The sequence below is a fragment of the Palaemon carinicauda genome, chromosome 22, assembly GCF_036898095.1.
Source record: "Palaemon carinicauda isolate YSFRI2023 chromosome 22, ASM3689809v2, whole genome shotgun sequence".
In the NCBI taxonomy this organism is placed as follows: domain Eukaryota; kingdom Metazoa; phylum Arthropoda; class Malacostraca; order Decapoda; family Palaemonidae; genus Palaemon; species Palaemon carinicauda.
Window position 1 is genome coordinate 111,965,934 of NC_090746.1, and position 22,417 is coordinate 111,988,350.

The 22,417-nt window shown below is 39.7% G+C and overlaps 1 protein-coding gene across 6 annotated transcripts in view; it reads left to right on the forward strand.

Annotated features, from left to right (window-relative positions):
• The window catches only part of LOC137616684 (F-BAR domain only protein 2), a 184,766-nt gene that overhangs the window by 51,373 nt on the left and 110,976 nt on the right, over positions 1-22,417 (forward strand). For 2 of the 6 annotated variants that reach the window (XM_068346633.1, XM_068346634.1), the window contains exons 7-9: positions 1,874-2,023; positions 12,824-13,033; positions 15,629-15,664. In XM_068346633.1, coding sequence (XP_068202734.1) covers positions 1,874-2,023; positions 12,824-13,033; positions 15,629-15,664 — 396 coding nt within the window. Of the gene's footprint in view, positions 1-1,873; positions 2,444-12,823; positions 13,034-15,628; positions 15,665-22,417 lie in introns of all 6 variants that reach the window. The other 4 variants (XM_068346632.1, XM_068346636.1, XM_068346631.1 and 1 more) reach the window with 3 other exon arrangements.

Sequence of the window (22,417 nt, forward strand, 5' to 3'; positions counted from 1 at the left end):
AGTTTTGAGCAGTCATGCCCCCCACAGGAGTTGAGGGTACCGTAGTGGGACCTAGCCAGAGTACTCAAAGCCCTGTCAGAACCGCCCTTCGAGCCCATCAAGGACATCCTGGATAAGGAGCTCACCCTCAAAACAGTCTTCCTCCTGGCCCTGGCTTCGGCAAAGAGAGTTAGTGAGTTACACGGACTATCGTACGAGGTCTCACACTCAAAAGGGTGGCGTGAGGCTTCGTTTAAGTTCGTTCCTAACTTTGTGGCCAAAACACAGAACCCGGCTTGTTGGGATCCTCGGTTCGAGGGCTTTTCGGTCCCAGCGATCCCTCGGTCAGACAATCCTAAAGACTTGCTCTTATGCCCGGTCAGAGCAGTAAGGAAATACCTTGAAAAAGACATCCAGGCTCCGACCTGAGATCAAGAGTTTATTCGTTTCGACCGGACGGGTGAAGAAACCAGTCTCCAAGAATTCAATCTCCTTCTGGCTACGCCAAGTGATCAAGAGGGCTTACGATGCTTCAGGAACCCCTCTCAGGCAAGCCAAGGCCTCATGATATTAGGGATCTTAGCACCTCCCTAGCGTTTGAAAAGAACATGGCCGTAGGCCAAATCCTGAAAGCGGGTACCTGGTCCAGACAGTCCACGTTCACGGAGCATTACCTGAAGGACTGTTCTAGGAAATCCTTGGATGGGTTCGCCCTTGGCCCAGTCATTTCGGCCCTTCAAAAGATTTAAGGTCATGGCCCCGGGGAAAACGGGGGCGGTAAGCCAAGAGACACATGTTCATCCCTTACCTTTCCCCTTATCATCCTTCCCCTGGCCCTTAATCCCCTGCGTGGAAGTGACTCAAAAGGCCCTGGCGGCCAGGATACACGTCTTCAGCAAGGAAAACGTCTCACAAGTGTTTGTACAGAGGTAAGCCACTTAGACACTAAGATAGTTTTTTGGGTAGTTTCCCCTATTTTCATTCAGTTTTCTAGTAGTGGTCGTCGGAACCTAGTTCCCTATCTAGGTTCCTTTTTTCCCCTCGTGCTTCCAACCTTTGGTCCCTAGCCCCTGCAGGACATTCCCACCTCCTAAAGTTTAAGTCTCCTAAGAAAGTAGTTCTAGGTAAGTACTCTGTGTTGGAACAAATCACAAATTTTTAAGTAATTTGTATTTTTCCTAACATACTTACCTAGAACTACTTTCGGGTTATGGGCCACCCATCCTTCCCCGAGGGCCCTGCAGGGCTGAGGAGAACCTTTCCGACGAAACTTACTGAGGAGCACGACCTGAGCTAGCACACTCTCCGACCCCGGGTCGCCTCAGGGCGCGTATCACTCCGCCTGAGGTCACCCCATAGAAAATGGGAATAGGGTAAACTACACAAAATTCTGGTCGGTTGGGAAAGAGTTACCAGTAACTCCTCAGAAAGTAGTTCTAGGTAAGTATATTAGGAAAAATACAAATTACTTAAAAATTTGTGATTTTTTGTGAATTTGGTGTTTTAGAAGATAAAGAAATTCATGTTTTGATCAGGAAACTTTGAGAGTTTATCAGATTCTTATGTTTTTGAGATTTTGATGGTTTTAAGAAACATAGGTTTAACAGAAGTAATTTAGATTTCTATATATCATAGATTTTAAAAATAATTTTTATCACTTAGATTTAATATATATTATATTTTTCCTCCTTAATTTATTCTGGCCATCTCTGTATGAGTCAAGTTTGATGCATTGAGTTACTTAATATCCTCCCTCTTGATAAATAATAATTTTAAATTTAAAGATTCCAGGATCTTTTCTTTGTTCAAAACATCATAGACTAGTAGAAGAATATTTTTATGCAAAATTAAATGTTTAGTCTCTGTATAATGGGGATTCTCTAATTTTGTGCAGATCCTATGCTGTTTGAAGATGCTGGCTCTTTGGGGTCAGCAGTGTCTGGGCAACAGTCTCCAGAACCAGAGCAGTCAAAGTCATCCCTTGAAGAAGGAGGAGGTGGAGGTGGCGGTGGGAGTTCTAGCGGTGGTGGAGTTCTCACTGGAGGTAATGTGCCTGTCAAGCCATTAAGGAAAGAAGGGGCTTCTAAAAAAATGTTTTTACTTGATCGGGCGTCAGTGTTTGCTATTCCAAGGGGGATCAGGTCTTCCCCCTCGACTACCACAGCAGGTAGTGGTAATCAAGGGGGATTTGGGGGTAACAGCAGGTGTGGGGTCACTGTAAATTCAGTAAGTACTACCACAAACACCACATCCACCATTACCACTGTAACTTCTACCACCGTTACAAGCACGCCTACTCAGGACCACAAAGTTTCACCGGAGTACAAAATCACTGCCTCATTGTATTCTGGTACAGCCCGAGGCAGCAGTAACAGCAGCAGCTGTGTCACAAGCAACAACAGTAAACCATCCCGTCGCACTGCTTCTCTGCTCAACTTGTTTGTGGCGTCCACTTCTTTTTCTGGTATGTGGCTGATGTGTGAACTTGTTATTACTCTGTGGCAACATGTTGCACGCTTTTCAGGTTTTGTTTTGTGTCACAAATTTTGCTCCTCTCCTAAGGCTTTTTTACTTTTAATTGATAATCAGTTATTGAGTTAGATTTATATACTGTCAATAACAGGATAAGTACTCATTATCATTATTACAGTGTCTAGTGAGTAGTGTTGGAAGAGGTAATTGTCGCCTAGTCTTCTTTATAATTTAGAAAGTGTCTGATTTTCATCTATGTAATGTTTGGTCTATATTTAATGCTCCAGCTAAATTTTTCTTGGATAATATTGAAGGTTTTGGAGCCAATAAGTGTCTTTAAATTAACCCTGTAGTTTATACATTGTTCTGCTTTTTGTAGAATTTATATAGAATTCTAATGAGAAGATACTTGACCCTTTAGCAGATGGATGAGTATGTCCTTGTATTGGTATCCAGTAAGTTTCTTGGTGTAAGGTATCTAAAGGATTAGATGATCTCTTCATTTCAGTATAGTTGGCATTAGATAAGATGAAATTTAATTTGGATTGGGAATCTTTTAATAATGATCTGGTATTAACAGAGTGGGTGAATAGATTACAAATGTTATTCAGCCACATAAATTCAAGCGTATATGATTGTTCAGGGTAAAAAAATGGTTTAAAAAGAATACAGTACATGAAAACTAGAATGTCGTACAAGAAAATCTCTCAACACTAGACACCAACATATAGAATAGGTAGTTAATATCCACCAGGCAAACTATCTAATGTATGGTGAGATGAAATAGTTAGACAGTTAGTCTTGGAAAATGTTAAAGCTGATTCCAGATAGAGTACTGTACAGTTCTATAAACCTCATGAATTAACTTGTAGAATTTCAAAGGCCAATTAACGTAAAAGCATGAAATGCGAATTGAATATAAAGCAATAACATTGATCCAAAGCTAATGAGATGATCCATCAAGTGTCTAAAAAAGAATAAAAGGCTGACAGTATTGAGGAGATATTCACTTAAATGAAATGAATAATCACAAGGCTCCCGTCTCATGCGAGAATGTGCTGCCGATAAGGGGGATTTAGGTGAGTTACTTTATAAATCAGTCTTGTGAATGTCATAATGGAAATTAAATACATTTTAAAAGGCAGTATTTAGATTTCTGTTTAAAGAAATTAATATTTTTAATTGAACATATACATGGATTTTACATAAGCAAGTTAATATTAATTTTATTTAGATCTTATGACAAATCTGATATCTGCCACAAGGGAACATTAAACCTGGGCCTTTTCATCAAGTTTCCAACACACTGATCCGATAAGGTACTAGCCAATAAGTTAATTGGGGGAGGAATGTAGGGAACTTTTAAATCTCAGTCATAGCATGCACATTTCTTTATTAATAGGATGTACTTTAACTATCTATCTATCTATCTATCTACCTACATATCTATCTATCTATCTATATATATATATATATATATATATATATATATATATATATAATATATATATATATATATATATATTTATATGAAAAGAAATTAACAATATACTGTACAGATGTACTGCAAGGTGATCACATGTTACACTAAGGTATAAGAATACTAAACCAACATAACATCAAATTCTGTAAATACATAACACTGATCTTTTGCATCATATAGTAGGGTCTCTCTACTAGCATTTTAAGTAGCTGTAGGATTAAAACTTCATCCAGGAACTTGGGACCAAAACTTTGAAGCCAGTGATTGCCTGCTAGAAAACGAATGGCAGAGTATGATACGGTCTTAATGGTGAGCGTACCATACTTTGCTGTCTTGGGAACAAGCCTGTCCAATGAATAATCATCAACTAGAAAGCAAGTCTTTACCAAGCTTCCAGCATTGTAGTTTACCTTTTCCATATTTTACAGTACGATAATGAAGTTTTCTGTAAAGACAACTTGGTTTTTATTCTTGAAATTATTTTTGTAATAAGTAAAAGAATTTTGATTCAATCTTAAAAAAAGAAGGTTAGGAAATACAGTACTGTACACGAGAAGATAAAATTTATATAGTACAGCAATACCCCCCTACGTCGTTAATTGGTTCAAGAGACTTGATGTAGGTTAAATTTTCACCCTAGAAATTGGCTTAAAGGTTCCCTATACTTGTTCATTTTATAAAAACCAGATACAGTACTTTCAGTAGTAAGCTTCCATGTGAATTACAGAACTTGATTGTCATGACTTGAGGAACCGACATAAGGTAGGAAAAAATTACCTAAGTTGGATTTAATTTTTGTAATGGATTAATTTTTATATTTAATATTTAAGGAGTGCGACTTAAAGTTGGAACTGACGTAAAGAGGGGTGTTACTGTATTATGTCCATCATTGCTAATTATGTTTACAAAACAACTGCTGACGCGTTCTCTTAATCCCAACTCATGAATTATGTGGGTGTACAGCTATTTATAATAAGGAAGATAATTTTAGAAAGCCTTACAAAAAATTGATTTATTAAACCATAATTTTCAATATTTAACTTAGCCGGTGATTATATAGCTGCAACTCTGTTGCCCGACAGACAACTCTACGGTAAAAACTCGCCAGCGATCGCTACACAGGTTGCGGGTGTGCCCAACAGCGCCATCTGTCGTCCAGATACCCAGTACTCAATGTAAACAAAGACTCAATTTTCTCTCTGTCGAGCTATCGACAAGACGTACTTACTCGCTGTTGCTAAACTGGAGTTTTTTTCACAACTAATTGGTGAAGTACTTTATTCTAGTTTTGAGCTTTCGCTATGCAGGTGTTTTATCTTCATCTTAAATCTTGAACTTGTTTTGGATAGATTTAATTATGGTGACAAAGAGAGTATGGACTTTCTTTCACTTTTAAATGGCCGACCCTTCCCTTAGACGGAAGTGTGTTTAGGCTTTTAGTAATTATCTTATCACGTTATAGATTTTCCTCTATATATTTTATATCTCTCCGCCTTTATTAGGCCTCTTCGATTAACTTTCCATTTATTATAAACATATAAAAATAAATTTTAATGTTTTGTTTATATAGACCTTTCCTGAGAGTAGGCGGTCCTAACTTGGAAACCGAAGTTAATCAACGTTGAGCCCTTTATATCGTAATTAGCTTTTAAAGAGCTAAGGATTTAAAACTTTTTAAATGTAATATTTTATGAAAGAATTTCTTTGATAGTCTTCGTACTGTTTTCAAAGATGAACTAACGTTTAGTTTATTTATGCTACGCAGTTGTTGACGTTCAGGACGTTCAACATGCGCTCTATCGTTACGATAGAGAGAGAGTGTATCACGGTTTCACTTTGCAGTAAGAGTAAATCGATTCTGACGTTTTGTTCATTCTCTCTTAGCTTAAATGTTTTAAATTCTATTTTAAAGGAACTTTTTATTTGAAAAACCTTTCAGTTTTTTCCTTTAGTCAAATAACATGTTTTTTTTGACGAAATATAATTGGGCTCTTCTCTTAGGTGCGAAATCAAGAGAGAAAGAGAGAGAGAGATAGAGACGGAGGGAGAGAGAGGAGAGAAAACGTTCCGTTCAAGCGGGTAACGTTGTTCTCGAGTTACTCTCGTCCCTAGTCGCTGTACGGGGAGGAAGGATAAAACGTTTTTAGTTTTTTATTCTCGTCCCCAGGCTAGGTGCGGTGAGAGATTGAAAACGTAGTTATATGAACTAGTGTTTAGTCTCTTTCCCAGCCACTGATTTTTTTATCTTAAAATATGTTTTCTGTTTTTTGCTGGTATTAATGAGCTTGCATTATACGACTGATTTCGCAATTACTACCTTTTAATGAAGGGTAGAATTGCGTGTTTCAGGTAGAAATCAGTAAAAGTTTGGTTTTCAGTGAAATAAGTGCAAAACAGAAAATCGAAGTGATAAAGTGATATGCGCAAAGTGTTACAGTGTTGCGTCCGAGGGTTCGTCTGTTCGTGCCTGTCGTTCACCTAGTCCGGGACCTCTTGCATGCTCCCAAGCCCAGGGGAGAAGTAATGTCAAACGACTTATGGGTTCGAGAGGCCTTGATCAACGAACAGACGTTTTCCCTCTATGGTATCGGGTGTATCTTACCAAGATCTCCCCTACCATAAGACGAGAGAGACGTTGTTTCTCCTCGTCATCCGAAGGCTTTTCGCATAAGAAACCTATCACAAGGTTTCGAAGCCCTTAAGCGAAAGTCAGTCCTTTCAGGACAGGTCCAGCGTCCTGGTTACAACCATTAGGACAGCTCTGACCCTATGCAGTCATCGGATAACTGCTCGCCGCCTAACAAAAGCGTAACACAGACTCCGAGAGTCTTTCTTTGTTGGCAAAGTGTTGCGGTCACAGACGTTACCCTCGTCTCTTACCACAACCATTTCCGTTGATCCTTAATGGGTTGTATGGCAAGACATGCAGTATATGCTTGCCTCCCTTATGGAAGACTATTCTGCCGATTAGTCCGTTGAGTCTAGCCGTTTATCTCATCGATATCCTGGCTTTCAGCCAACCTAACGTTCCTTTGTGCTTACTGTTGACGTTGGCGTAGCTTAGTCACGTCAGTCAGGTTGTTTAGAACCACACTCGATGCGGTCTCGTGTGGTTTTTCAGCCGCATTTGGACGTTAGGCCACTTGCTGATGCTCCTGTTGACGTTCAAGACGTTCACTAACAATCGTAGTTGACTTGTTTTGACGCTGTGCGTCAACCTCCGCATTCTAGAGTTGTTTTGACTGCTCAGTCTAGGCAGTCAAAGCAGTCTCGAGTGGATGCTGTGCGTCCTCACGCACCTGTTGTGGTTGACAGTTCAGTTGTTGACAGTTCACAGACTGTCAAGCAGTTACATGACGTTGCGTTCTGGTCCGCTACTAATGCACCAGTGAGTGTGGCCTCTGCTTGTAAAGCATTGCCACCACGGTAGGTCTCTCCCTTGCTTGAGACTCAGCTTTTATCGGACAAGGTTCCTGTAGATGAGGAAGTTGCTGTTCCCCCTCCTACTGATATTCCCTTGAGGACTCTGTCAGATGGAGAGGAGCCTAAAGCTGCTTAGCCTCCTATGGACTTTAATTAAATCATGATGATTTTTTTCAAGGATCTTTGTCCGGATCTTTTTGTAACTGCTGCTCCTCGTTCGCCTAAACGTCAGAGCTTACACTAGGCCTAGCTACTTCGAAGCCGTTGTTTTTAAGCTAGTGCTCTCTCGCTCTCCTAGAGAGCTTTACGTTGGCTAGGCGACTGGTTTTTCACCAGGAGGAGTTTGGGGGATACAGCCTAAGCTTTCCCTTCTTTTAAACTGGTTTATAGAGCGAGAGTCTGATATGACACGAGAGAAGTTCTCGGCTTGGGAGTTCATGCCTCTGCCCAGATAGACTTCTCAATTCTCGTAGACTCTCCCTGGCGCCTGGCCAGGAGACGCTCCAAGTTTTTTACAGGTCAACTTCACAGCTGTTTTCGAGCCTTTGAAGTTTTGCTGTACAATTATGTCATGCATAACAAGGCTTTCAGGGATGGTAAGCGGTACCGCCTCAGTCGCTAACCCCGTCTGTTGCCACACCTGCTCCCGTAGACCCTAAATGGGCTTTGCTGCAAGACATGCAGTCCAAGCTTGCGTCCTTGATAGAGGACTTTAATGCGGAGAAGGTTGCTACCGAACCTTCTGGCCAACAACCTTCCAACCGGTCGGTTGTGCGCCCTGTTGACGCTGAGGTAACCTACTCGCGTCTGCCAGTTGAGGGGGTTCCTCCACCGATGCGACCCATTGTGGGTTGCCAGCCGCACGTTGACGTTAAGCGACGCTCGGAGGTGGTTGTTGACGTTCAGGACGTTCAACAACCAGCAGAGGTGACTTGTTTTGACGCAGTGCGTCAACCTCAGCAACCCGGTAGGGTGTTGACTGCACAACCCAGACGGTCTAGACAGTCTCGGGTTGACGCTGTGCTTCCTCGCGCACCCATGGTTGTTGACAGTTCACAGACTGTGCAGCAGTTCCATAATGTTGCGTCCGGCTCCGTCACGCATGCACCAGTGCGACCGGACTCAGCGAGCCAGACGTTGCCCACTCCGTTGCCGTTTCCTCATCAGTTTTCGGATGAGGAACCCTCTGATGAGGACGTTGCTGAACAACAAGACGATCAGCCCCCAGAATAGATCAAGCCCTGCTATCCATCCAGAAGATGCTGAAGAAGGAACGCTGCTCAGTCAGGCTGTGGATGAGTCTGGTAGGGACGCTGTCATCCGTGGAACAATTTGTGTCACTAGGAAGACTACACCTCCGTCCTCTTCAATACCATCTAGCTTTTCACTGGAAAAAGGACAAGACGCTAGAAGCGGTCTCGATCCCGGTTTCCGAAAAGATAAAGTCTTGTCTGACTTGGTGGAAGGACAATATCAACCTAAGAGAGGGTCTTCCCCTGGCTGTTCAGACTCCCAACCACGTTCTCTTCTCGGACGCATCGGACGTGGGCTGGGGCGCGACACTAGACGGTCGGGAATGCTCAGGACTGTGGAACTCGAGTCAGAGGAGCATGCATATCAACTGCAAGGAGCTGTTGGCAGTACATCTGGCCTTGAAAAACTTCAAGTCTCTCCTTCGAGGCAAAGTGGTGGAAGTTAACTCGGACATCACCACGGCCTTGGCGTACATCTCCAAACAAGGAGGTACCCACTCACTGACGTTGTACGAGATCGCAAGGGACCTGCTCATCTGGTCAAAAGGTCAAGACATCTCCCTAGTAACGAGGTTCATCCAAGGCGACTTGAACATCATAGCAGATTGTCTCAGTCGGAAAGGGCAAGTAATTCCAACCGAATGGACCCTCCACAAGGATGTGTGCAAGAGACTTTGGGCCACTTGGGGTAAAACCATCCATAGATCTCTTTGCAACCTCGCTGACCAAGAGGCTTCCAATCTATTGCTCTCCAGTCCCGGACCCAGCAGCAATACATATAGATGCTTTCCTCCTAGATTGGTCACATCTGGATCTCTACGCATTCCCACCGTTCAAGATTGTCAACAAGGTACTGCAGAAGTTCGCCTCTCACGAAGGGACAAGGTTGACGTTAGTTGCTTCCCTCTGGCCCGCGAGAGAATGGTTCACCGAGATACTTCGATGGTTAGTAGACGTTCCCAGTAGTCTTCCTCTAAGGGTAGACCTTCTATGTCAGCCACACGTAAAGAAGGTACTCCAAAGCCTCCACGCTCTTCGTCTGACTGCCTTCAGACTATCGAAAGACTCTCGAGAGCTAGAGGCTTTTCGAAGGAAGCAGCCAGTGCGATTGCTAGAGCAAGGAGAGCTTCTTCCATTAGAGTCTACCAATCGAAGTGGGAAGTCTTCCGAGTCTGGTGCAAGTCAGTTTCTGTATCCTCGACCAGTACCTCTGTAGCTCAAATAGCTGTTTTTCTCTTATACCTGAGAAAAGGACGATCCCTTTCAGCTCCCACTATCAAGGGCTACAGAAGCATGTTGGCATCGGTCTTCCGGCATAGAGGCTTAGATCTTTCCAAACATAAAGATCTGCAAGACCTCCTTAAGTCTTTTGAGACCACCAAGGAGCGTCGTTTGGCTACCCCTGGATGGAATTTAGACGTGGTACTAAGATTCTTCATGTCAGATAGGTTGGAGCCGTTACAATCAGCCTCCCTGAAAGATCTCACTCTTAAGACTCTTTTCCTGGTATGCTTAGCCTCGGCTAAAAGAGTCAGTGAGATTCATGTCTTCAGCAAGAACATAGGATTTTCGTCAGAAAAAGCCACTTGTTCGCTACAACTTGGTTTTCTAGCCAAAAATGAGCTGCCTTCTCGGCCTTGGCCTAAATCTTTCGATATCCCCAGCTTATCGGAGATCGTAGGCAATGAACTAGAAAGAGTCTTATGCCCTGTTAGAGCTCTTAAGTTCTATTTAAAGCGTACTAAACCTTTACAAGGCCAATCTGAAGCTTTATGGTGTTCAGTTAAGAAACCATCCTTGCCTTTGTCAAAGAATGCTTGGTCAGACTTTATCAGATTGTTAATACGAGAAGCTCATTCACATCTGAGTGAGGAAGACCGAACTTTGCTTAAGGTGAAGACGCACGAAGTTAGAGCTGTAACAACTTCCGTGGCCTTTAAGCAAAATATATCTCTGCAAAGTATAATGGACGCAACCTATTGGAGAAGCAAGTCAGTGTTCGCGTCATTTTACTTGAAAGATGTCCAGTCTCTTTACAAGAACTGCTACACACTGGGACCATTCGTAGCTGCGAGTGCAGTAGTGGGTGAGGGCTCAACCACTACAATTCCCTAATTCCATACCCTTTTAATCTTTCTCTTGAAATGTTTTTATTGTTGTTTTTTGGGTTGTCCGGAAGGCTAAGAAGCCTTTCGCATCCTGGTTGATTTGGCGGGTGGTCAAAGTCATTTCTTGAGAGCGCCTAGATTAGGGGTTTTGATGAGGTCCTGTTGTATGGGTTGCAACCCTTGATACTTCAGATCCTAGGGGTCGATCAGCATCCTAAGAGGATCGCGAGGCTCCGTAAGGAAGACGTACTTAAAAGGCAGAGTATTTGTTCAAGTCGACTTCCTTACCAGGTACCTATTTATTTTGTTTTTGTTATTTTGATAACTTCTAAAATGAAATAAAAACTCTTAGCTCATAAAAGTGTAAACATATATTGCTGGTCTCTACCCACCCCCCTGGGTGTGAATCAGCTATATAATCACCGGCTAAGTTAAATATTGAAAAATGTTATTTTGATAATAAAATAAATTTTTGAATATACTTACCCGGTGATTATAAATTAAAGGACCCTCCCTTCCTCCCCAATAGAGACGCAGTGGGACGAGGAGAAAATTGAGTCTTTGTTTACATTGAGTACTGGGTATCTGGACGACAGATGGCGCTGTTGGGCACACCCGCAACCTGTGTAGCGATCGCTGGCGAGTTTTTACCGGAGAGTTGTCTGTCGGGCAACAGAGTTGCAGCTATATAATCACCGGGTAAGTATATTCAAAAATTTATTTTATTATCAAAATAACATATTATTTTAAACCTTTAATAAAAGATTTTTAGAATAAAACACTTGGGCAAACTATTATTACTTTCATTTCCAGTAATTATGCTAGGTTTAGCAGTTGAAATACCGTTTATATGAAAAACATTTCCGATGTCTGCAATAAATTACGTTTGTTCGGTGTTGTTTGTTCAATGTTATTTCTGTGCTAATTATATTATGGATTTTGAGGGGATTTGAGTAACCAAAGGCTGACAAATATGTTTGTTATTACAATTGTTTACACTCCAAAAAACCAGACATTTATTTTTCAGTAAATTATTCAGTTCATTTATTTATTATTTCTTAATGACTAATATCAATACAGAAATATGACCATTTGATAAAAAAAAGAAAAAAAAACTTAAAGTTGCTACATTCTTCAGGGCATTTTTATATTTTTCTATATAATGCTTGTTGCAAAACTAGTAGTTTCATGACTGGTGAGGTTTCATCAGTGTAGTTGTGAGGTTGTACTCTATTGTTAAAGAACTATTTAATGCTAGGAAATATTCAAAGTCCACTATCATTGCTGCTTGTGATTGCGAGCAAACAGTTTGGATTACTACCTAAATATGTTTAGATCATAATAAGTAAGCGTAAATTTGAGTAATGGGTTTGCATATTTCTTTTTCATATGATTTTTGGGGGAAATTCTGGATTCTATTGAAACCTTTCAATTTTTTTAGACCTTTTAGCACTAGAGCGGAAACCTGTTGCTTTCATTGGTGAGAAAAATCCATATAAAGTTAGAAAAAGTGGTAGTCAAGGGGAGATGTTTAAGATTGCAATAGAACTTCAAAGTAGTGGTTTACTTACTAGAATATAATTTTGTTCTAATAATTCAACAGTTCAGTGGAGTGCATTGCTTGTGTGCAATGCCAAATGTTAATGTCATTAAATAGTTTGTGGAGAAGGTAGCTAGCCAGAGATTATGCTCATAGATTTCTCAATTCATTTTAAGCTGTCTTCATTATTACAGTATTGACAGGCCATCAAGTGGGCATTATAACATGTATAACTTTTATATACTTTTTCTTTATGAAGGATGCTGATATATAGTTTACCTTGTGGATTTTGGGTGTATGGTTTATGATCTTATATTCTTACTTGCATTAGTTACAAACTACGTTATATTTTTGTTATTATCGACATGATTTCTCTTCTTTTGAGTTAAGATGATTTTGCCTTTGCAGTTAATGTAGACTGTAAAAAAGTGTTGCCTACTTGAATTTGGGTGTTTAGTTGGCTGAGTATACTTTTCACTGGTAGTCATAAGTCTTAGAGGGCAAACTTACACACACAGTCATGCAACTAACTACGCTCTATGTCTTCATTAATGTGACGTTCCAGGCCGCAGTGAAAGGGAATGGTCTGCTCCCCCTAGCTGTGTGTCAGACGGGGGAGCAGAAGACCCAAGCGGGGATGGGCTTGAACGGGGCTCTGAGAGCCTGCCTCATTCCCCAGCAAAGGTCTCTCCTGCCCGTGTGACCAGTGCCCCCACGAGCCCTTCGGCAGTCGATGACCCAAGCCTGGCCCGCAGTGTATTCCGCTCCTCAAAGTGTAGGGTTTACCTGCCTCATTTATGCCATTCTTTTGCAACTTTCTTTTGCTTTCCTTATTATTGCGGTATGATGAAGAATTGGTTTATTGTTCTGCGGATACAGGATGAGAAAGTATACAGTGCTACATGTTTTCCATATTACTGATGTCTTTAGTTTGTTGATATGCCATTATGACACTGCATGGAGAATGCACATAATGAAGTGTTACAAGTGATGCTGAGAAGTTGAACAATAAAGTATTCTTCTGAAAACCAGTTAAATGATACAAGAAACTTGGATGGTTGAAATGAAAGGGGGCTATGTTGAATTTTATGCCTGAAAACTTTTGAATAAGTCATTAGATAGTTTGTAAAGGAAAATGGAGTTGGAAGAAATCCATTACTGTTTAACCATCCAACTTTCTGCACTTTAATGTCATGTCTGGATGTGGTTTAAGCTTTATTTCATCCATATTACTTCTTTATCTATGATTGGTTGCTGCATATGTAACACTACAAATGCTACTTATTGGATGAAAATAAAAGATAAACGCTAAAGTTCAGTTTTCTTCTTTGCAAAATATATTGTAATCACAGCTTGCTTTTTCTGTATTTGAGGCACCTTTGATTTTTGCTGTGAAGCTCGCACTGAGAGAGTCTGTTTTGTTAGTTTTTTAATCGCAATCTTAATTCTGATGTTGAATTAATTCTTGATAAATAAATTTTAAGTTGAACATAGCACTTATATCCACATTTACAAAGGACGAACAGCTTTTTTTCATGCTAAAAGTATGAGGGCAATGATTTATTGTTAGTGAGCTGTTGTTAGACATGACATTAAACTTTATGATTAAGAGCATTACTTTCCAGCTAGGCTTAGTGGGTGCAGCAAGTGCTATTTTGTGTGTATGTTCTGGGAGTGCTTTAGCATTGCGTAGTGGAATATTGGCTTCTTTTCTTCCCATTCCCAAACATCTTGGGCTGATCCAGCAGTACTTGGTGTTATATGAATGTTTCTATTTTACTTTTCATTTCAACAAATATCCATAGAATATTTAGTCATGCTCACGTAACATGTTTTTTTTGGAATAGCAAGACACATTTGTTAGTTTTTTCTGAGCAGAATTCAAGACTTATTCAAGACTTAAATACTGGCTTTTTAGGGTTGCAATAGGATACAGTGTCGATAAGTAGCTTGCATGTTGGTCAGTTTTTACTGGATAACTGCTGGATCTAACCTGCCCATGTTGTTTTTTACTGTGTAACTAGTCCTCTGTAAATTTTTCCAGCAAAGTACACACAGCTCATGATTAACTACTGCCACTTGAACATGATTTCCCCTTCAAAGATTACTTCTTGAATTCCAATCCGACTTTCTTTTTGTCCGCATCAAGGTCATACGTTCATTTAATTTTTCATGTTGATAAAAAAAATATGGAAAGGGAAGTGGCTGGCTCAGATTCAGAATGTAATATTCTTCGCTGAAGTTTTGGTTGTAGAATTGATCTACATTTAGATGACGTTTATATTTTTATAATTTCGGATATAAAATTATTTGTTTCAACGCGTAGATAATTTTTCAAACTGATCATTAAAATTTCAAGTGCACAGTGAACTATGACATGGTGGGATGGAGTGCTTTTGTAGGCTTAATTTCTACTCGTTCTAGTAATAAAGGATATACATAGAAAGATCGATGGCATTAGGCTATGCTGTATTTTTGAAAGAATAGCAGTAGTTAGCATAATCATGGTGTATATGCTGTAATTGTAATAAAGTAGAACAGAATAACATCTGGTGAGAGCATTTGTGATAATTTCAGTACAGTATTTGCAATTTTAAGTTTTTTTATACAGTATTTTATGAGATTCTTGAGTTTTTAGAGAAATGTCAACTTATTTTGAATAAACAAGATGTGGTGATCAAGTTTCTGTAGGGGACATCCCTTCATTGCCTTAGAAGTCTGTACTCAATTTAACAATTACTCTATGGTGTTTAGTTTTTAATCTATATAACTAACTTTGTAGCTCTTAAAGAATCGTAGAAATGTTCACTAACAGATCTAACATTTATATTATTTGCATTGTGTCATTACAGTAATTTTAAGATCAGCATTGAAAACTCATTCTTTGAAATGATATCATTGTTCTATTACCCAAGTAAATTATTTGAAGTTATTGTGAGATTTAGTGTTTAAGAACTTTACTTGTTGAAAGAAGTTTTGACAGTTTTAGTGTGATGAATACGTAGTCCATGAAAGTGAAAAGAAAATAATTGAATAAATATCTGTTGCTTAGTGTTAGAAAAGACAGCTTTCATTTATTTTAGGTAGAAAATTTAGACATTTCGTTTGGAAAGGATTGAATAATTAACAGAATACATGGAATTATATTGTTAACAATTCTGTGTCAGTGGTGAAGAATAATATGATTCGGCATCTTTAGTGTTTAGACAATTTCTAATAGAGCTATGACCTTGAAAATATATTGAACAGTTACTATAATTTTATGATCTGTGGCATTTTTTGTTTGGAACATAAAGTGACAGTGAGCTGTGTGTGCAAAGTTGACATCATTTGCAACAGCAGTAACCATCAGCACAGTCTTCTCTTTCAGTGACGTTAACGGGAGGGACTCCAGTAATATCCTTTGGTGGGTACAGTCCCGGCTGTCAAAAATTTGCGGCTCGTTTTGTATGCTCTGCCCTTATGTATAGAATACATGAAGTAACAAGAGCAATTAGATTTGTGAAGTATTGCAAATTGTATTAATAGTTCATATTCAAATTTGATAAGATTGAAAGATCTCATGTTACTTCCTGTAGCCAAGTCTTTATTCGCGTAGTAGTGATATCAGTACAGTACAGGCTTCTTAGATGTTGGTCACGGTAGTGCAGAATATTTTGATGTGTCAGATAGACAGTAATATAATTTTAGATCATTAGTCAGTTTTGTCAATGCTCATGACTGCCACAGAGCTTACCAAGACTCACTATCAGCCTTTATACCTGGATTTTAGAATACCTAAAATGTTAAGATCCATTTAAACTTTTATTTTTTCTCCTTTTTTTTTTCAAGTTGATCACGCAGTAGAATTTATGAAGTTTCTGCCTGATGAACACTCATCTTCACATCTCAGATTATCTATTTAAAAATACCTATCATGTTCTATAATGACATACTGTATATGTTGTTTCCTTAATCTCATTTTCCTTTTTAGATGCTAAACCCTTCTGCGGCTTTTCATTTATATAGGTCTCTTATTACAGGATTTAATGAAGATTTAGATGCATATATTATCTTTAATGTGCCACAGTAACTGTTGAATTCAAAGAAAAATATTTTGATTAAGCCACTCTAAAGTCTGCAGGAAAATTTAAGGATTAAAAGTGAATCGACAGTAACTATACTCAATTCTTTTTAATGTGGCGCATTTGCTCTTACTCGCACGGGTGCCCTTTTAGCGCGGAAAAAGTTTCCTGTTAGCTGATTGGTTAGAATTATTTTGTCCAACCAATCAGCGAATAGGAAACTTTTCCAAGCTAAAAGGACACCCCTGCAAGTCAGTGCCAATGCGCCTCATTGAAAAAAATTGACTGTAGATTGTCATTTACAGTACAGTATACAAAATATCTAAAAGTTAGTTTAAATTAATTTTTAAAGTTTTATTTTGTAATGCATCCTAGAATGTTCTTTTGGCTAGTATTTTGATCAGACTTCAAGGGTCTAACATTTCCTTTTACAGTTATGCAGAGTGAAGTGTGGCGGGGTGGTTTGTGCTGTTCCGTGTAAGGTTTTGAAGTACAGTGCTGTTATTTATATTAATCATTTGAGTTCACTTGATTGTGGGATAAATGCTCCACTTTTTGGTTTGTTTGTCATTGGGTAATGGTAAATGCTGAACACTTACTAAACTAATGTGCAGAAGACATATATACCTGAATTTACTTTGGTCATGATTATGTGTGGCTGTGGTTAACAGGTTAACACAAGAGTGACAGTTGAACTGTTTAAAATTACTTGTGTACTCTAATGCTAGTTGCCTCCCTTTATAAACTCTGCATCCTTAGCTTTCATTTCAGTTCTGTTATTGAGTGTTTTCACAACCCTTACATAGAAGTAGACTTGCATTGTTTCTCTTCTGATTGTTTATGTATTTGTGATATGTTATTTTTTCAATTTGAAATACTTTCCTGTAAAAGACTCGTTCCAGCCCCATTCAATGGAGCATGGGTAATATATTCACTCAGTATCAGAGGCTTGTGCTTGATTACAAAGAAAAAATGCAAATTACTTTTTGTATCTTCATATTTAGTGCGGTCTCTTCACTTTATACCTGATTGTGCAGAAAGCATGTGTGGGGGTACCATCACGTCTGTGATTAAGGTGAATATAGTTAGACTGTTCACGTTATATTGTGAATGTTCTAAGTTCTGAAATTTTCATAAAAACTAAATAGATTTTACTTGAGGTTGAACAGTCACATAAATCTATTTTTAGTTGTAATCCATTGAAAAGGAGAAGTTTGAAATTCAAGAAGCGAAGAGAAGCAGGTTTCCGTGTGAAGAGCTACTATTATCGCTTGATATTTGTTTTATGCAATTTATGAATATCTTCAATATGATTATTTTGTGAGTGGCATGTTGTATATATGAAATTTTATTGCATTCATTGAGTTTGCTTGTAGGGCATAAGATATGAAATTTTTCCACTTTCGGTGTGTAAATACTTCAGAGATCTGTTTTAAAAGGTAAATAATTTTCTGATATCGGTCAAAACACAGAGACTGCAGGAGCTCTGAGGAACTTTAGGCCGTCAATAGTTTTCCTATAGAAGCAATCATATTATTCACCAATTGATGGAAGAGGATCTTTATTTAGGACTTTTTTTCCTGACAACTACTGCATAGTGACCACTTCTGTGGTAAGAGGACAGTTTTGTGACCATAGTGATGATGGTGAGTGATTTTTATTGTTCATCCAGGATTTTGATATCTGGAGACATTTTGTGATTAATATTTTACATGTATTGTGTGTGTTTTTATTTGATTTCTTTAACCAAACAAAGACTAGCAGCTGCGCTGAAGCTTTTTAACCCGTGTTTATATTCTTGCCTGTCTATATGTTTGCATTTACTGGTAAAACTGTTGTTGCTTTCAACCTTACCATTTGCAAAATACTGTTGGTGCAATTTTGTATATCCGTGGAAAATTAATGGAAAAATTTCTTCAACTTTTGGAAGGCGTTTAACCTTGAACGGGATTTCATAGAGTGATTTTCTGGACTTTTTCTTAATATATTTTGTGAGTAGTTAATATGCATAACTTTATGTGTGTTCTATTTATCTTTTGAATTTTGCTCTACTGTATTACGATATTGATGATAATAAGAATGATGAGGATAATACAGTAATGATAATTATTTCCATGAATCTGCTTGAAAAAGGAAAAGATTCAGCAACCAATTTAGAGATGAAAATACCATTCTCTGGATGAAAGCCATTTTGTCCCTGACAGTTAGAGTAGGCAATGGAAAGATTGGGTGTGAATATGACTGCATGTATATCATTGGCTATTTTAACCTCATGCTTTTAAAGATATACCTATCAACAAAACACTTATTAGCTCACTGGGATGGTGAGGTTTCAGTGACCAAAGGAACTAATGAGTTTGAGCGGAACTCGAACCCCAGTCTAGCGATCACCAGGCAAGGACGTCACCAAGAAGCCACCAGAACCCTTAACGGTGTAGAGACTGCTCATGAATGGCAGAGGCAAGAGACAGTGACATTGCCCTAGAGACTGACCATATATACATATGATCAGTGCCCATGCCCCTCTCAACCCAAGCTAGGACAAGGGAGGGCTAGGTAAATGCTGCTGATGACTCAGCTGATAGAAATATAGGCTCTCCCAAATCCCCCATCCTTAGCTCACAAGTATGGTGAGGTTGCACCGACCAAAGGAACTAGCTAGTTTGAGCTGGACTTGAACCCCAGTCTGGCCGATCACCAGGTAAGTACGCTACCAAAATGCCAGATCTTTAGACTGAAAGGAGTCCTTACTTCCTTATAGGCAGAATTAACTATGCTCATATGTAGCTTTGAGTTATCTTGCCCTCAGCTGGAAGTGAGACCCCTTCTTTGGAATGTGGCCAAAGTCCTCATTCCCTGAAAGGAGCTCCCCATGAACTGTTGCCGAGTGTTAGATAGTGAATTAACCCTCAAACTGTTGCCGAGTGTTAGATAGTGAATTAACCCTCAAAACGGTCTTCCATCTCCCCCTAGCCTCTGCAAAGAGGTTCAGAGAGTTGCGAGGTCTCTCCTAAGACATCTCCCTTTCAAAGGGATGGAGGCAGGTTACTCTGTTTCGTCCATGGTTTTATCACTAAGACTCAAAATCCAGCTGTAGTGGACTCTAGGTTCGGCCCCTTCTGGATTGCTAGTCTACGGGAAATAAACAATGACATGGATCAACTGTTATTGTCCTGTAAGATTGCTAATGCACTACCTTAATTGTACAAGACAAGCTCACCTACACAACAACCAGGTGCTTGTCAGCACTGGCAGGGTCAAGAGGAAGGTTACGAGAAACACAATTTTATCTGGGATCAGGTAGGTCATTGACCGTGCCCTCACTCCTTCCTCCCATCATCAAGAGCGACAACCCAGAGCTCATGATGTCTGGGGTATAAACATGTGCCTGGTGTTCAAAAGCAACTTCTCTGTGTAGCAGGTGTCACAAATTGGCATATGGAAGTGTCTGATGACCTTCACCGCCACTACCTGCAAGACATGACAGATACACAAGTACCTGGACGCATTTGCTCTAGGCCGTGGCCGCTTAGCTTGTGGTTTAGCTTCCTTAACTCCTTACAGGACAATTAGCAGTTGAAGGCCGAGGTTATGAATTTAAAGGAATGACTGGCCTTTCCTTTTCTTCCTCTTTCCCTGGGTACAGTATCCAAGGCCCTGCAAGCTGGCTCCCATCAACTGCAGGTAAGCCCAATTTTTGCAATTTGCTTGAATATTTTTTGGTTCCCACACAAATACATATTCCATCACATCTCCAATCTCCTGGTGAGGGGGAGTTGGGGAATATAGGTCTCAGTATGTACTGTATGTCAAACCTGAGGTTATACAGAAACCTAGATATAGTCAGAGAGTGGTCCTTTACTCATTTAAGTTGATGATATGCTGATCCATGGGTTGGAGAATTGGAGCGATATTCGAGGTAAGCCGTGAGCTTGGTTAACTTGAATTCCTCCATCAGTTCGTCTTCGAGGGCTTGAAGATGAGCAGGAGCATTGTTCATAAACAACAAGGCTTGGAGTAAGAGGTTCTTGTTCATGAGGTACTTTTTGACATCAGGACCAAAAACCTCATATATGCATGTCAACAAATCCCTTTTGTTTGACCTCCACATGACATTAAGTTACTTTCCCTGCACAATGCACTTTTTAAAGGCTCGTGGATTATCCGAGTGATACACCAAGAGAGGTTTTATTTTGTAATCCTTGCTGGCATTAGCACAGAATAGCAAGGTTAGATGGTCTTTCATAGAGTTGTAACCAGAGATAGCCTTCTCTTTTGCAGTAATGAAGGTCCTCCTGGACATCTTCCAAAACAGACCAGTCTCATCACAATTGAAAACATATGGCATGTAAGACTCTTAATCCACAAACCTTATAAATTCAGACAGAAATGCCTCTACCTTAACATGTCACCATATTTCACAACACTATGGATGCTTTATTTTTCTCTTGAAGTTTTCAAACCAGCTACGACTTACTTTGAATGATCCTTCATGGTCTGCTTACTTAGCTGGTTCATTTATCAAAAGGTCATCATACAAAAAATATGTATTTTCACAAATTATGTTTTCAGTTATTGTAAAGGCTTCTCATTGATCCATATGTGAAGCTAATTCTTGATGTTATCCAGAATACCCAGTCGTCGTTTCGTCAAAGTCAGTCCCCTTTTTGCTGCATCATGCTTCCCGATAATTTTTTTTTTTTTTTTTTTTTTTTTTCTTCTAAGGTTATCACATCCTTTCCTTCTTTCATGTTCATTTTGGAGACCATTTTGGAGATACTGAACTGTATTCTGTTAACTTGACATGAACAACATAAATCGTTATTCTATAAAGAGCACTTGTTCTCAACTTTATAAAGGTACACTGCCAAAAATGCTCGCACAATAACATTAGGTAATGCTGGTATGAGTAATATGGAGAAAGTGAAATACCTGTAGTTAAGGGGGATACGAGCAAAGGCAAAAGTAAATGGTGTAAAAATCATTTGGAGACATCGTGGGTGGTCTACGGATGCTGTGCGGCTGTTTTCTATGTAAACCTTTTCTTGGTGTCTCTTCTAGAGAAGCTGCCATTTTATCATAAGCAGGAGCCTCCTTAATTTCTGCTGTTGTCATAGGGTCCTCATTCCTGTCGCCGCTAGAGAACTTTTCTTGAATAATGTTCACTTGCATGACCTCCAACTCCATCACGTCATACATCATAAGCTCCTCTTGGTGCTCCTTGAGAAGCTCGTTAATGTTGTCCTCAACAACCACCAGTCCCATGGACCTCCCGAGTTTCATAATCTCCTCAACCTCACGTTGTAGAACAGGTTCAGGTTCGTCAAACTTTTTTGGTTTCGGCTAGGCCTATGTTGAATCCCTCGAAGTCTCGTGTGGAGACGGCATCAGGCCACAGCCTCTTCCACAAGGAGTTCAACTTGTGCCTCGAAACTTCCTTCCAGGCATTATTGATGAGTCGAAGGCATATGACAATGTCAAGATGCTCCTTGCAAAATTCATGCATGGTGAAGTTTTTACTGTCAGTGATTTTGAAACTTCTTGAAGTTTGAAATCACTTGCTGGTTCATGGGCTGGAGGAGAGGGGTGCTGTTAGGCAGGAGGTAAAGAACCTTGATAAAGGAATACTCCAGAAGGATATCTTCCTTGAGGCCAGGAGGGTGACTCGGGGCATTGTCCAACACCAGTAGACATTTTAGAGGGAGGCACTTCTCTTCCAAATATTTTCTGACAGTTGGACCGGAACAGATTTACCCCCCTCGACGAACAAGTCTCTCTTTACCAAGGCTTTCGCATTTTCACTTTTCCTTTAGTACCTTTTGGGCCTTCAAGGATCGAGGAGTCACCGAATGATACACCACAAGGGACTTAACCTTACAATCCCCACTGGCATATTCAGAGTGCAAGGGTAAGCCTGTCCTTCAAAGGTTTATGCCCAGGTAGCTTCTTCTCTTCCACTGTGATGTATATCCGACGAGGGATTTTCTTAAAAAAAAAAAAAAAATTTTCTCATAGGTGAAGACTTGCTGGGGACTGTATTCTTCCTCCCCATGCTGCACCACCGAATGAATGCCAGACCGCCTCTTGAATTTTTC